At 39.4% G+C, this 16,272-nt stretch overlaps 1 protein-coding gene across 4 annotated transcripts in view; it reads right to left on the reverse strand.

The window, feature by feature from the left end:
- The window catches only part of lin7a (lin-7 homolog A (C. elegans)), a 43,137-nt gene extending 33,467 nt beyond the window's left edge, over nucleotides 1-9,670 (reverse strand). The window contains exon 1 of one of the 4 annotated variants that reach the window (XR_004579995.2): nucleotides 9,361-9,626. Coding sequence is in view for 3 of the 4 variants with exons in the window: in XM_053241673.1 (XP_053097648.1) it covers nucleotides 9,361-9,397 (37 nt within the window). In the remaining variant the exon portion in view is untranslated. Of the gene's footprint in view, nucleotides 1-9,360 lie in introns of all 4 variants that reach the window. The other 3 variants (XM_053241673.1, XM_034313336.2, XM_034313337.2) reach the window with 3 other exon arrangements.
- Between the last annotated feature and the right edge of the window lie 6,602 nt (nucleotides 9,671-16,272).

Raw genomic sequence — 16,272 nt, forward strand, 5'->3', positions numbered from 1 at the left:
TGGATTAAGAGAAAATAATTCCAGCAATCAGGAAATGGATGCTCTAGAACAGTATCTAAAATATGTGTTATTATAAATATCACTTCATCTGTGTATTGTACATACTGGGAGCTTGTTAGAAAGAATAAGAAAGAAAGATTCAAGTCCTGAAGGCCGATATAAAGTATAACGTGATGTTATTGAAGTGTGTCAGAGGGTCAGAGCACATGAAAGTAATAGGAAAGAAGGAAAATACATATTTGGAAAATACAATTCTGAAAAAAATGGAAATCACAAACGAGAAATTAAAAAAAAGAGAGAAATAACATGCAGAAGTGCATGATTACAATCTATAAGTCTTGGAAATGTGACAAAGAACAGGAGCGTGGGAATAAATAAACTAATTAAGTGAAACACAGAACAGGTGAACACATTAGGGTAGTAAACCAATGATAAGACAGGGGCGGAGACAGGACTGAAACCCAAACAAAAGCACACAAATATAACAAACTAAAGCACATGAACAAAAAATCAAGGAAATTTTCTTTTTTTTTATTTAAATTTGCTTATTCCACAATATCATGATTATAGTTCTATATGTTATATACGTAATTCTAATAACATGAACACATCACCGTGTGTGATGTAAACATCACATCTCGCTTTGTCCGGTAGAGACGTGCAGGTATTTAATCACACACATCCTGAAAAAAGACTGGTGTCTGAATAAGGCTAAACACCGCACTCCCCCTGCTTTAGCACGCAGCATGAAGACCACTCGTTGACGTGTTTTATGACCCATAACAGAACCGTAATGCTGAAAAGTAGCCCATGTTTTATGCATAACACATTTTCACAGTGTAAAGCTCTCACAGCAGGGTTAACAAACACTGCTCACAGCTTCCCAGCTCTCAGCTCAGCCTTCTATTTTACACTCAGGATATCTGTCCTTTATTTAATCATTTATTTATTTATTTTACTTTTTTTTATCCAGCACTAAACTCAGACAACACTGTCAGTGTGCTGTGTGTTTAATTTAGCACACAGGCCGTGTTGAAGTTTGTTTCACTGCTCTGTACCTGTCTCATCAGTAACGACATTAAACTCCAGGTTATTTTACCTGCACAATATCATACACTAAATAGCCACTTACATAATATATATTATATACATGTACCAATATATTAGTGCTGCACAATAGCGGCTAAACTGTAAATCCTGATTATTTATCACAGTCGTTCAGTGCAGTGTGCACTTCAGATGTACATACTTATACTCTATATATATTTTATACCTGAATATCTGTGCACTCTTTACAAAAATGGGTTCTTGGAAGGAATCTGTGGGTAAAGTCGCCATGAAGGGGCTTTAGAGCTGTGATTTCAATCTGAATGTTGATGCATTTCCTTTTGAAACAGGAAATGAAAGTGATGTTGCGTTGCATGCTTGAATGATTTACCCAACAGCCAATAGCGTTCGAGATATGCCGCGCCACTCTCCCGCCCAATCTAAACAAACCTGATTAGCAAACTAGTTAAATATGGAGAACAGAAGAGTGTAAGAAAGCCTTTTTTCAGCTGTGGAGGATTTCTTCATCCTGCACCTGTCCACTGTCACCGAGATACCATGTGTTTTTGGAGTTATGGCGTTTGTCATGGTGCTTGATTCGAGGTCAAGCGTCAACGGGGGGGGCGATAGTGACATCTGAGTGGTGGATAAAAAGACATTACTGACTCTTACTGATGGAGAATGTGTATAAAGACGGAATTCTCCATCAGTCTACGATCTGCGATTAAACAGCCCCAAGTCACAAAACCGTCAACACAAACGTCACCATCTTCCAAATGAATAAACACCAATCATTTATTTGTGTTGCCTTGTAAGTGTTATTTGCAAGTTGTAATAACATCATTTCCCACCTCTGGGCGTTCGACATACGAAGTGAGAAAAAAAAACATGGACGTCTTCACAAAAGCGTGTGTTTTGTTTGCTCTGTCAGAGCACATACAGCTCATAAAAGCTATTTTACTTTTACAGTTACAGGCCTGAGTGGTTATTCTTACTGTTCTACTGTAAGTGAACTTCAGACATTCATGCAACATTTTGGACTGAAATCGCACCACAGCAGAAACAGAGGACAATAGCGTGTTGCTTAGCAACAAACTAATGTTAGTGATAACACTAAAGTTGATGATTACGTTCTCAAAACAGTGATTATTACGGTCAGTGTTACAGATTTAACCGAGTGCTGTGTCTGTATATGAACTGATCTAAAGCCAGTACTGCTATAAACTCGTGTAAAAGTAGAGAAGCGAGACTTTACTCTGTTCACAGGGAGAGCGGCCATGTTGGTTTGACGTCACAATGTAAACAGGGAAGGAACTGGTCGTTGAGAAGACTACCCCAAGTTGACGAGTTAAAATTTCATCTTGTTTACTGCTAACAAGCTGCTACTGTAGAGCGAGACACGCCCCCGGGGGGCGGGGCATACACGTTCTAGTGAGCGTTTAATTGGATGAACACAAGACTAGTACAGGATTCATCAAAACTTTGAATCATTTCCCTGAATTGACAGAGTATGAAATTAAAATCAGTCTAATCAAAACTATATTTTTATAAAAAAAAATTTCTAGATACACTATTGTACTGGTGTCTATAGCACTTAGGGACAGGTACAGAAAACTTCATTTCAGTAGCATTCAAAGGGGGGTTTTTAGCCTCGTATAGGTGTGTGTAAGGTTCTACATGGAAGCGTTAAGAACTCTAGAAATAAGTGTCTTTCCTGAAAGTGTACAGTAGAGTATATTTATACTGTACATATATAACTGCATTTATACTGCATGTATATCTGTAAATATTTACATCAGTATAACGGTGTATGTACTGTATCTGTACAGCAGTGTAACTGTGTGAATGTTACATCAGTGTAACTGTGTACGTACTGTATCTGTACGTCAGTGTAACTGTTTATGTACTGTATCTGTACGTCAGTGTAACTGTGTACGTACTGTATCTGTACGTCAGTGTAACTGTGTACGTACTGTATCTGTACAGCAGTGTAACTGTGTACGTACTGTATCTGTACGTCAGTGTAACTGTGTACGTACTGTATCTGTACAGCAGTGTAACTATGTACGTACTGTATCTGTACGTCAGTGTAACTGCGTACGTACTGTATCTGTACGTCAGTATAACTGTGTACGTACTGTATCTGTACATCAGTGTAACTGTGTGAATGTTACATCAGTGTAACTGTGTATGTACTGTATCTGTACAGCAGTGTAACTGTGTATGTACTGTATCTGTACAGCAGTGTAACTGTGTATGTACTGTATCTGTACGTCAGTGTAACTGTGTACGTACTGTATCTGTACATCAGTGTAACTGTGTGAATGTTACATCAGTGTAACTGTGTATGTACTGTATCTGTACGTCAGTGTAACTGTGTATGTACTGTATCTGTACATCAGTGTAACTGTGTATGTACTGTATCTGTACAGCAGTGTAACTGTGTATGTACTATATCTGTACAGCAGTGTAACTGTGTATGTACTGTATCTGTACGTCAGTGTAACTGTGTATGTACTGTATCTGTACAGCAGTGTAACTGTGTATGTACTGTATCTGTACAGCAGTGTAACTGTGTATGTACTGTATCTGTACGTCAGTATAACTGTGTATGTACTGTATCTGTACAGCAGTGTAACTGTGTATGTACTGTATCTGTACGTCAGTGTAACTGTGTATGTACTGTATCTGTACAGCAGTGTAACTGTGTATGTACTGTATCTGTACGTCAGTGTAACTGTGTATGTACTGTATCTGTACAGCAGTGTAACTGTGTATGTACTGTATCTGTACGTCAGTGTAACTGTGCATGTACTGTATCTGTACAGCAGTGTAACTGTGTATGTACTGTATCTGTACAGCAGTGTAACTGTGTATGTACTGTATCTGTACGTCAGTGTAACTGTGTATGTACTGTATCTGTACAGCAGTGTAACTGTGTATGTACTGTATCTGTACAGCAGTGTAACTGTGTATGTACTATATCTGTACAGCAGTGTAACTGTGTATGTACTGTATCTGTACATCAGTGTAACTGTGTATGTACTGTATCTGTACAGCAGTATAACTGTGTATGTACTATATCTGTACAGCAGTGTAACTGTGTATGTACTATATCTGTACAGCAGTATAACTGTGTATGTACTGTATCTGTACGTCAGTGTAACTGTGTATGTACTATATCTGTACGTCAGTGTAACTGTGTATGTACTATATCTGTACAGCAGTGTAACTGTGTATGTACTGTATCTGTACGTCAGTGTAACTGTGTATGTACTATATCTGTACAGCAGTATAACTGTGTATGTACTGTATCTGTACGTCAGTGTAACTGTGTATGTACTATATCTGTACAGCAGTGTAACTGTGTATGTACTGTATCTGTACAGCAGTGTAACTGTGTATGTACTGTATCTGTACGTCAGTGTAACTGTGTATGTACTGTATCTGTACAGCAGTGTAACTGTGTATGTACTGTATCTGTACAGCAGTATAACTGTGTATGTACTATATCTGTACGTCAGTGTAACTGTGTATGTACTGTATCTGTACATCAGTGTAACTGTGTATGTACTGTATCTGTACAGCAGTGTAACTGTGTATGTACTGTATCTGTACGTCAGTGTAACTGTGTATGTACTATATCTGTACAGCAGTGTAACTGTGTATGTACTGTATCTGTACAGCAGTATAACTGTGTATGTACTATATCTGTACAGCAGTGTAACTGTGTATGTACTATATCTGTACATCAGTGTAACTGTGTATGTACTGTATCTGTACAGCAGTGTAACTGTGTACGTACTGTATCTGTACGTCAGTGTAACTGTGTATGTACTATATCTGTACAGCAGTGTAACTGTGTACGTACTGTATCTGTACGTCAGTGTAACTGTGTATGTACTATATCTGTACAGCAGTGTAACTGTGTACGTACTGTATCTGTACGTCAGTGTAACTGTGTATGTACTATATCTGTACAGCAGTGTAACTGTGTACGTACTGTATCTGTACGTCAGTATAACTGTGTATGTACTATATCTGTACAGCAGTGTAACTGTGTATGTACTGTATCTGTACGTCAGTGTAACTGTGTATGTACTATATCTGTACGTCAGTGTAACTGTGTACGTACTGTATCTGTACGTCAGTGTAACTGTGTATGTACTATATCTGTACAGCAGTGTAACTGTGTATGTACTGTATCTGTACGTCAGTGTAACTGTGTATGTACTATATCTGTACAGCAGTGTAACTGTGTATGTACTGTATCTGTACATCAGTATAACTGTGTATGTACTATATCTGTACAGCAGTGTAACTGTGTATGTACTGTATCTGTACAGCAGTGTAACTGTGTATGTACTGTATCTGTACGTCAGTGTAACTGTGTATGTACTATATCTGTACAGCAGTGTAACTGTGTACGTACTGTATCTGTACGTCAGTGTAACTGTGTATGTACTATATCTGTACAGCAGTGTAACTGTGTACGTACTGTATCTGTACGTCAGTGTAACTGTGTATGTACTATATCTGTACAGCAGTGTAACTGTGTACGTACTGTATCTGTACGTCAGTGTAACTGTGTATGTACTATATCTGTACAGCAGTGTAACTGTGTACGTACTGTATCTGTACATCAGTGTAACTGTGTATGTACTATATCTGTACGTCAGTGTAACTGTGTACGTACTATATCTGTACAGCAGTGTAACTGTGTATGTACTGTATCTGTACGTCAGTGTAACTGTGTATGTACTATATCTGTACAGCAGTGTAACTGTGTATGTACTGTATCTGTACAGCAGTGTAACTGTGTATGTACTATATCTGTACGTCAGTGTAACTGTGTATGTACTGTATCTGTACAGCAGTGTAACTGTGTATGTACTATATCTGTACAGCAGTATAACTGTGTATGTACTATATCTGTACAGCAGTGTAACTGTGTATGTACTGTATCTGTACGTCAGTATAACTGTGTATGTACTGTATCTGTACAGCAGTGTAACTGTGTATGTACTGTATCTGTACGTCAGTGTAACTGTGTATGTACTGTATCTGTACAGCAGTGTAACTGTGTATGTACTATATCTGTACGTCAGTGTAACTGTGTGAATGTTACATCAGTGTAACTGTGTATGTACTGTATCTGTACGTCAGTGTAACTGTGTATGTACTGTATCTGTACGTCAGTATAACTGTGTATGTACTGTATCTGTACAGCAGTGTAACTGTGTATGTACTGTATCTGTACGTCAGTGTAACTGTGTATGTACTGTATCTGTACAGCAGTGTAACTGTGTATGTACTGTATCTGTACGTCAGTGTAACTGTGTATGTACTGTATCTGTACAGCAGTGTAACTGTGTATGTACTGTATCTGTACAGCAGTGTAACTGTGTATGTACTATATCTGTACAGCAGTGTAACTGTGTATGTACTGTATCTGTACATCAGTGTAACTGTGTATGTACTGTATCTGTACAGCAGTGTAACTGTGTATGTACTATATCTGTACAGCAGTGTAACTGTGTATGTACTGTATCTGTACGTCAGTGTAACTGTGTATGTACTGTATCTGTACAGCAGTGTAACTGTGTATGTACTGTATCTGTACAGCAGTGTAACTGTGTATGTACTATATCTGTACAGCAGTGTAACTGTGTATGTACTGTATCTGTACGTCAGTGTAACTGTGTATGTACTGTATCTGTACAGCAGTGTAACTGTGTATGTACTATATCTGTACGTCAGTGTAACTGTGTATGTACTGTATCTGTACGTCAGTGTAACTGTGTATGTACTATATCTGTACAGCAGTATAACTGTGTATGTACTATATCTGTACATCAGTGTAACTGTGTATGTACTATATCTGTACGTCAGTATAACTGTGTATGTACTATATCTGTACAGCAGTGTAACTGTGTATGTACTGTATCTGTATGTCAGTGTAACTGTGTATGTACTATATCTGTACAGCAGTGTAACTGTGTATGTACTATATCTGTACAGCAGTGTAACTGTGTATGTACTGTATCTGTACGTCAGTGTAACTGTGTATGTACTATATCTGTACGTCAGTATAACTGTGTATGTACTATATCTGTACAGCAGTGTAACTGTGTATGTACTGTATCTGTACGTCAGTGTAACTGTGTATGTACTATATCTGTACGTCAGTGTAACTGTGTATGTACTGTATCTGTACGTCAGTATAACTGTGTATGTACTGTATCTGTACAGCAGTGTAACTGTGTATGTACTGTATCTGTACAGCAGTGTAACTGTGTATGTACTATATCTGTACAGCAGTGTAACTGTGTATGTACTGTATCTGTACAGCAGTATAACTGTGTATGTACTATATCTGTACAGCAGTGTAACTGTGTATGTACTATATCTGTACGTCAGTATAACTGTGTATGTACTATATCTGTACAGCAGTATAACTGTGTATGTACTGTATCTGTACAGCAGTGTAACTGTGTATGTACTGTATCTGTACGTCAGTGTAACTGTGTATGTACTGTATCTGTACAGCAGTGTAACTGTGTATGTACTATATCTGTACAGCAGTGTAACTGTGTATGTACTATATCTGTACGTCAGTATAACTGTGTATGTACTATATCTGTACAGCAGTATAACTGTGTATGTACTGTATCTGTACAGCAGTGTAACTGTGTATGTACTGTATCTGTACGTCAGTGTAACTGTGTATGTACTGTATCTGTACAGCAGTGTAACTGTGTATGTACTATATCTGTACGTCAGTGTAACTGTGTGAATGTTACATCAGTGTAACTGTGCATGTACTGTATCTGTACGTCAGTGTAACTGTGTATGTACTGTATCTGTACGTCAGTGTAACTGTGTATGTACTGTATCTGTACGTCAGTGTAACTGTGTATGTACTGTATCTGTACGTCAGTGTAACTGTGCATGTACTGTATCTGTACGTCAGTGTAACTGTGTATGTACTGTATCTGTACAGCAGTGTAACTGTGTATGTACTGTATCTGTACGTCAGTGTAACTGTGTATGTACTATATCTGTACAGCAGTGTAACTGTGTATGTACTGTATCTGTACGTCAGTGTAACTGTGTATGTACTGTATCTGTACAGCAGTGTAACTGTGTATGTACTGTATCTGTACAGCAGTGTAACTGTGTATGTACTGTATCTGTACAGCAGTGTAACTGTGTATGTACTGTATCTGTACAGCAGTGTAACTGTGTATGTACTGTATCTGTACGTCAGTGTAACTGTGTATGTACTGTATCTGTACGTCAGTGTAACTGTGTATGTACTGTATCTGTACAGCAGTGTAACTGTGTATGTACTATATCTGTACAGCAGTATAACTGTGTGAATATATACCATGACCATATTGTTAATCTGCACCTGTTACAAATTGATATTCTTGTCCTTGTTTCAGTCCAGGCTGCTGTATCATTTTTAATTTCCTACTTAACATCAATAAAGTGTTATCTTTCCTGCATTAATTACACATTTGTGACTGATTCAGTTCCTGAACCCTTTCACTGTTTAACCCTTCTGTAGTTTATGCTGCTGGAATAAATATCACCTGTAGTTCACACCAGCTGCATCTGTTCTCACCTCTGCACATGCATTAAATCCAGCTTCCATCCCACTTTCACACTCACACACTCTCTCACACACACACACACACACAGTTGAAAAGGTTTACACACTGAATGAAATGCGTGTTACAGACATCACCTCAGGTGTTAATGTGGATATAATGCTGTTATATTACCGTGAAAGTCCTCATAAATAGCTCTCCATTCAGCTTTATGGCTCAAAGTTCTTCTCCAGGAAAGTAGGATATAAACACACAACAGCGCGATTTGATCATTAATACAATGCATGCAAGAAAAAATAAAAAGGGGGAATATTTCGTATGGAATATTAACGTTGCACGCGCGCTGGGAATGACAGCACCATCCCGGGAATAAAAACGCAGAAATAATAAAAGAGAGACAGAGAGAGAGATCAACACCATGACCACCCATCAGTCAATGATCTTTCCATTTCAGATGGATATGTTTAGAAAGAGACATCAGCACCATGGCGTTTGATTTTATTCCCACACACACACACACACACACACACACATATCCCGACGCGAGATTCCACACGACCGGAGAAAATCATTCCCAAATCCCGAACTAATGCCGAACCGATTGGCTTTACAGATCCGCCACAGTGCAGGGTGGAAAGCCTCCACAGCACAGACCCGACAATCCCGAGCCGAAAGCGCGATTCCCCCCGTTACTCACCTCGTTCCAGGCTGAGAGGCTGCACTACTGTCGCCATGACGGAGCTGGAGCTGGGAGTGAGGAGGAAAAGCTGGAGGGGGCTACTGATACCGGGAAAAGCGCCGACTGGAGCTCCTGCTGGAGAAAACAACTAACTACTGGAGCTTCTGCTGGAGAGAGAGAGAGACTAACTACTGGAGCTCCTGCTGGAGAGAGAGACTAACTACTGCAGCTTCTGCTGGAGAGAGAGAGAGACTAACTACTGGAGCTCCTGCTGGAGAGAGAGAGAGACTAACTACTGGAGCTCCTGCTGGAGAGAGAGACTAACTACTGGAGCTCCTGCTGGAGAGAGAGACTAACTACTGCAGCTTCTGCTGGAGAGAGAGAGAGACTAACTACTGGAGCTCCTGCTGGAGAGAGAGACTAACTACTGGAGCTCCTGCTGGAGAGAGAGACTAACTACTGGAGCACCTGCTGGAGAGAAAGACTAACTACTGGAGCTCCTGCTGGAGAGAGAGACTAACTACTGGAGCACCTGCTGGAGAGAAAGACTAACTACTGGAGCTTCTGCTGGAGAGAGAGAGAGACTAACTACTGGAGCACCTGCTGGAGAGAAAGACTAACTACTGGAGCTCCTGCTGGAGAGAGAGACTAACTACTGGAGCTCCTGCTGGAGAGAGAGAGAGACTAACTACTGGAGCTCCTGCTGGAGAGAGAGACTAACGACTGGAGCTCCTGCTGGAGAGAGCGACTAACTACTGGAGCTCCTGCTGGAGAAAACAACTAACTACTGGAGCTCCTGCTGGAGAAAACAACTAACTACTGGAGCTCCTGCTGGAGAAAACAACTAACTACTGGAGCTCCTGCTGGAGAGAGCAACTAACTACTGGAGCTCCTGCTGGAGAGAGAGACTAACTACTGGAGCTCCTGCTGGAGAGAGCAACTAACTACTGGAGCTCCTGCTGGAGAGAGAGACTAACTACTGGAGCTCCTGCTAATGTTAAACACCTTCTAGCTTTGTCTGCTGGAGAAAGCAAACAACTACTCAAGCTTCTGCTGGGGAAATTTCCTGGAGCTTCTAATGCAAAAATAAATAGAGTCTACTCAAGTTACATACTAGAGCTATTAATGTTAAACACCTTCTAGATTTCTGGTTGAGAAAGCAGCTAAAACTGGAGCTTCTGGTGTAAAGAACTGAAGTGATCTGAGGGACACCGTCTGGTTCTTTTTGGTGATGGAAAGCAGCTACAACACTTTATAAACCAAAAGGTTCTGAACGATCATTGTAATGGGGTCTTTTATTGATCATATGCAAATACTTGTAGCAAGATTCGGGTCTGCTGATTAAACACTTCAAAACTAAACAGAAAACAGCACAGAGAGAAAACCCAAGTAGCTAACAATACAACTCTGCAGTGCATTAATAAATACTGTAGTACTGAAAGTGGTGTTGGTAATGAACTATGAATTTTTCATTAACCTGATAGTCTGCAGGAAAAAACTAGTCTTTAATTGGTTAGTCTTGACTGGATGCCCTGGTGTTCTCTGTCAGATATCAGCCTGGCAAACGGATTGTGTGCTAGCATCTGCAGTCTGGTGTCTTCCTCAGGCAGTGTGACAGTAGAGGTCCTGTAACTCTGGGATTTTACTTCCTGTGATTACAGACAGAGCGGCTGATGCTCCAGACGCTGATGCAACCCTAAGAGCATGATGCAAAATCTGCCATAAGGTGGAATAATTTGGACAAATCTAATAGCAGTCTAGTATAATATATAAAATATTGCATTGCATTCTATTCCACGCTATTGTGTTCTCTTTTATTCAAATGAATTCAATTCTATTGTCCTTTAATATATTTACTTATACAACAGTTAGATCCAGTTCACTAATCCGATTGGTCGAGCGGTGTTCCAAGAGTGTTTATATTTATTATAACTTCACTGGGACGGTTCATTGTGTTTCACTGTGTATCACTCCACTTTACATTTACTTTACAGTAACGTTTGAAATGGTTACTATGGTAATATTAGTGATGTCATCATCGGACATGGCAAACGATGCTTTTCAGGAATATAACTTTTGAGTTAAAATATGAAAGCTCAGGATGAAAAGGAAGAAGGGAAGCCAATTTCACCGGAAGCATCTTTAACGAGAATGTACAAATCATTGTGAGATAGCTAGCCAGCTAGCCGACATGCTATAACATGAGTGTGGCTTCTTCTGGATCTATTTTTGCTAGCAGAGCAAAAATAAACAGAACATTTGGCCATATTGTGTCTGATAATGTCAGTTACTCGATATTAATTTCTTGTTAACGGAATTGTCGTATAAAAGCGATATATCCGATATTCAGTAGAACTGCACTCTTTTTCATGCAATATTGTTTCATTATATTCTAATTTGACAACTTGGTTCTAATTTATTATATTAGTTACATTGCAATCTATCGTTAAAGTTTTATTCTATTCAGCTATGTCCTATTTCATTCTTTTATTCCACTCTATCCTATTTTATTCTGGGTGTACACTGCTGTAGTGGTGAACGGGCATGATATCTCTCACTCTCTCTCTCTCTCTCTCTCTCTCTCTCTCTCTCTCAATGGACAGATGTGGTGTGCTAGTTAAGGGAATGAGGCCATGGAGAGATTATGTCTGGAAAACATCTTTGCTTTTAAAAACGGAGTGGGATTAAAAGAGAAGTGGGGAATGGATGGATGAATGCACAAGCAGAAAGTGAGCGATAGAAAATGAAAGAGATCAAATGTGGGGATGCAGACAGCCTGAGGGAGAGAGAGAGACAGAGAGAGAAAGAAAGAGGAGGAGATATGAGACGGAGGTGGACAGGCTTTAATATGATCAATGTCACATTCTATAAAACTTTCATATTCACATACTTTGTAACCCAAAAAAAAGAAGATATATAATAAAAAAAAAATGAAAAGGATTGACATGGAAAGATAGAGAGTGATATATAGACATAAAGGGAGAAAAATGCAGTTTGTATATAAAATCCTGTTCAAATGGTGAACATTGTTTCTAGGTAACAATTTAGGTTTATTTTGTAATAAAGCTAATTTTTTTTTCTTGCTAGCATGTGATTAGCATGTTTAATCTACAGAAAAAATAAAAGACTGGTGACAAAAACAAGACAGAACTTTGTTTTTAGAACTATCAGGAACATCAGCATTTCTCTAACACGTGCTGGAATGTTACTAAGAAAGACACTGTGTGGCTAAGATTATGATTTAGCTAGTTAGCATGTAGCTGTTAAGTCTTATAAGGACAATGTAAAGACTCAGTGACAGCAGAAACAGGATTATTGAGAATGTTAGCACTTCCTTCAGATGTGTTGCTGAATTATTAAGAAAAAAACTCAGTATCATTTAATTACACCATAATTACACTTAGCATCCACTGCTAATCCAGCTAACAGGGATTACAAACTATCATTTCTATTCTATTGTTTTTTAATACATCATATTTTGTTGTGTACAATTTCATTCTCTTCTACTGTCTTCAATTTCATTTTGTTCTTTTTCCCTTAGAGAGTGATGGAAAAAAGAAAGTACACCCTCATTCAATTCTCTGTTGTTGTTTATCAGGGCCTAAATAACAATTGTGTAGTCCTCACCAACTTCTAGAAACAAACAAACAACCACAGGCGACAACCAACATTTAGAAACCAGGTGGGAAAAAAATAAGAACACCCTTCCTACGTCCACAATCATTAACAGAGTAATTAGCAGCCAGGTGTTGCTAGTGAAATGCACAAGATTAGTTAATCATGAGGAAGTGTGACTAGTTTGGTGTTCTGGAGCTCTCAGGTCTACATCATGACAAGAAGAAAGGACATCAGCCATAAGCTCAGAGAAGCGATCTGGGAAGGGTTATAAGGCCATCTCCATCCAATTTGAAATTCACCATTCCACAGTGAGAAGGATTATTTACAGATGGAGAGCCTTCAAGACAGTTGGAGAGTTGGAGTCGATCTTCCCAGGAGTGAGCATCTCAGCAAATTCAGTCTAAGTCCAGAGCATTTAATGCTCAGAGATATAAAGAAAAACCAACATCATGTGAAGAGCGACATCATGTGACCTACAGGCTTCTGTAAGCACATTAAATGTTTATGTTCATGATAGCACAATCAAAAAAACTGACCAAGTATGGCTTTCATGGAAGGCTGGCTAGGAAAAAGCTTCTTCTCTCCAAAAAGAACATGGAGCACGACTTAGGTTTGTAAAATTGCATCTGAACAAACCACATAAGTTCTGGAACAATATCCTTTGGACTGATGAGACCAAGGTGGAGATGTTTGGTCATCATGCACAGCACAGTGTTTGGTGAAAACTGAACACAGAGTATCATCACAAACATCTTATGTCAACTGTGAAGCATGATGGTGGAGGGGTGATGAATTGGGCTTGTTTTGCAGCCACAGGACCTGGGAAACTTGCAGTCAATGAGGCAACAATGAACTCCACTTTATACCAGAATATTCTTGAGACAAATGTGAGGCCATCTGTCCAGCAGCTTAAGCTGGGCTGAAATTGGGTCATGCAACAGGACAGTGATCCCAAGCACACCAGCAAATCAACATCTGAATGGCCAAAATTAGAAAAAAATATCAAGGTGGTGGGGTCATAAGAGATGTTGTTAAGAAGAGTGGGCCAAAATTTCTCCAAAACAATGCAAGAGACTGATAAACTCCTACAGAAAAAAAATTACTTCAAGTTATGGGTCTAAAGGTGGTTCTACATGTTACTGAATTATAGTGTACTTATTTTTTCCACCAGGTGTCTAAGTGTTGGTTTATTTTTTGGGAAAAAGTGTTTTTTCCTTGTCACCTGAGGTTATTTGTGTGTATATTCTGTTATTTTCTATTTATAGTCTATTAAGGTTATACCCTGTCATATCTTTGTCTCAGTACAAATAGAACCTCAGACGAGCCGTTGTATTTAATATTACTGTATAGAAATGTGGTTCTTTGTGTGTGAAGTTTTGGAGAAGTGGTGTGTTGTTCAGTGAGTGTGTAGAAACTTGGAGTAGCTGATAAACAGACAGCTCAGGTAGACTGACAGCCTGATTCTGTTCATTCCTCCTTCCTCAGGGCTGCTGCTGCACACACCATCTACTTCGTGACAAGTGTGACTGTGTGTGTGTGTGTGTGTGTTGAAGACTTTCCAGTGTCAGAAAACTTACTAAAAGTTACTGCTTTACCTCTGACTGTTATAAAGTTCTGACACTGGAGACTCCTTCCATAAAGGTTAAATAAACATCTCCTTACTTTATGAAAACTTCAGCACATCTATCTTTTTTTTTAAAATCTGTTTATGTGTTGCATCCGCTGTACAAGTCCCCATGAATAAGCTGTTACTATAGAAACGATAATCTATTATGACAAGCACATTAATATAAACCTGTGATTTGCAGCTGCACTACTGTCAGAGCTGCTGTTATAGAAAATTAATCAACACCTTCAGAAACAAGGCTGTGGTTTGATTCTCAGGTCTTTTGTCTGTAGAATGAGACAGCAGCAGCTGTAAATCTCTCCACAAACAGCTGGTGGTGTTTAACAGACGCTGCTGACAGAATGAACTTTATAAACAGAATGAACTTTTGGCCTCTGTAGAGTTTAGCAGGTTTTTGCATTTAAATGATTTTCTCATTAATCACCTCGTCAGTGTGATCATCAGCTTTACATGTACACTCATCACATCACACAGCACTGTTCCTGCTTTAGATTCCATACAGCGCTAAAGCAGTGAGCTCCTCGTGATGGAGAGCACACACACACACACACACACACATACACACACACATACACACACGCAGAATGAGTGACAGAAATATCCTCACACTGCCAAACACCATCTGCACTGTTACACAGCGAGAGAAGACAGGTGGAGAAAAACTGAAAAGAGAGAGAGGAGAGATACAATGAGGCAGAATGGACGGACATTATTATGGCACCGTTAATAGTTTAGCCCCGCCCCCAAATCAAAATATCACCTTTAATAGTTTAGCCCCACCCCCAGATTGAAATGTCACCTTTAATAGTTTAGCCCTGCCCATAAATCAAAATATCACCTTTAATAGTTTAGCCCCACCCCCAGATTGAAATGTCACCTTTAATAGGTTTAGCCCTGCCCATAAATCAAAATATCACCTTTAATAGGTGAGCCACACCCCCAGATCGAAATGTCACCTTTTATAGGTTTAGCCCCGCCCCAAATCAAAATGTCACCTTTAATAGGTTTAGGCCTGCTACAAATCAAAATGTCTCCTTTAAGAGTTTTAGCCCCACCCCCAAATCAAATTGTCGCCTTTAATTAGGTTTAGCCCCACCCACAAATCAAAATGTCATCTTTAATAGGTTTAGCCCTACCCCCAGATCAAACTGTCACATTTAATAGGTTTAGCCCCGCCCCAGATCAAAATGTCACCCTCAAAAAGCCTGTCACTAATTAAAATGAGACTACTCCACCCCCAAATTAAATGTAAATTCAGTAGATGGAGCTCCGCCCCAAATTATAATCCAACCTCAACAGGCCTAACACTGCATCTAATCACTCAGACTGCAGTAGGACAAGCTCCGAATCCAATTAACATGTCACCTTAAACATGTCTATCTCCTCCTCCTAAATTACCATATACAGCTTTAGCTCCGCCCACAAACCAACAGATTACATCACTGAGTTCTCCGAGCCTCTGCAGTGAGTTTATTAGAAACTGAGGTAGAGAAAGATATTTTACTTTGCAAAACAAGTGAGAAGTTGTGAAAAGTGTGAACGTGTGAGACGATGATGTTTGTGTAAATTCTGTCTACAGCAGCGCTCCCGTGAGTAAATCAGCGCCGTGCATCACACCCCACACGGCGTTTATCTCATTCAGCCTCGTTAAGTTTAACGCTGACGCAGGCGATCAGGCTGCAGCA

Source organism: Pangasianodon hypophthalmus, chromosome 18 (assembly GCF_027358585.1).
Source record: "Pangasianodon hypophthalmus isolate fPanHyp1 chromosome 18, fPanHyp1.pri, whole genome shotgun sequence".
NCBI lineage: Eukaryota > Metazoa > Chordata > Actinopteri > Siluriformes > Pangasiidae > Pangasianodon > Pangasianodon hypophthalmus.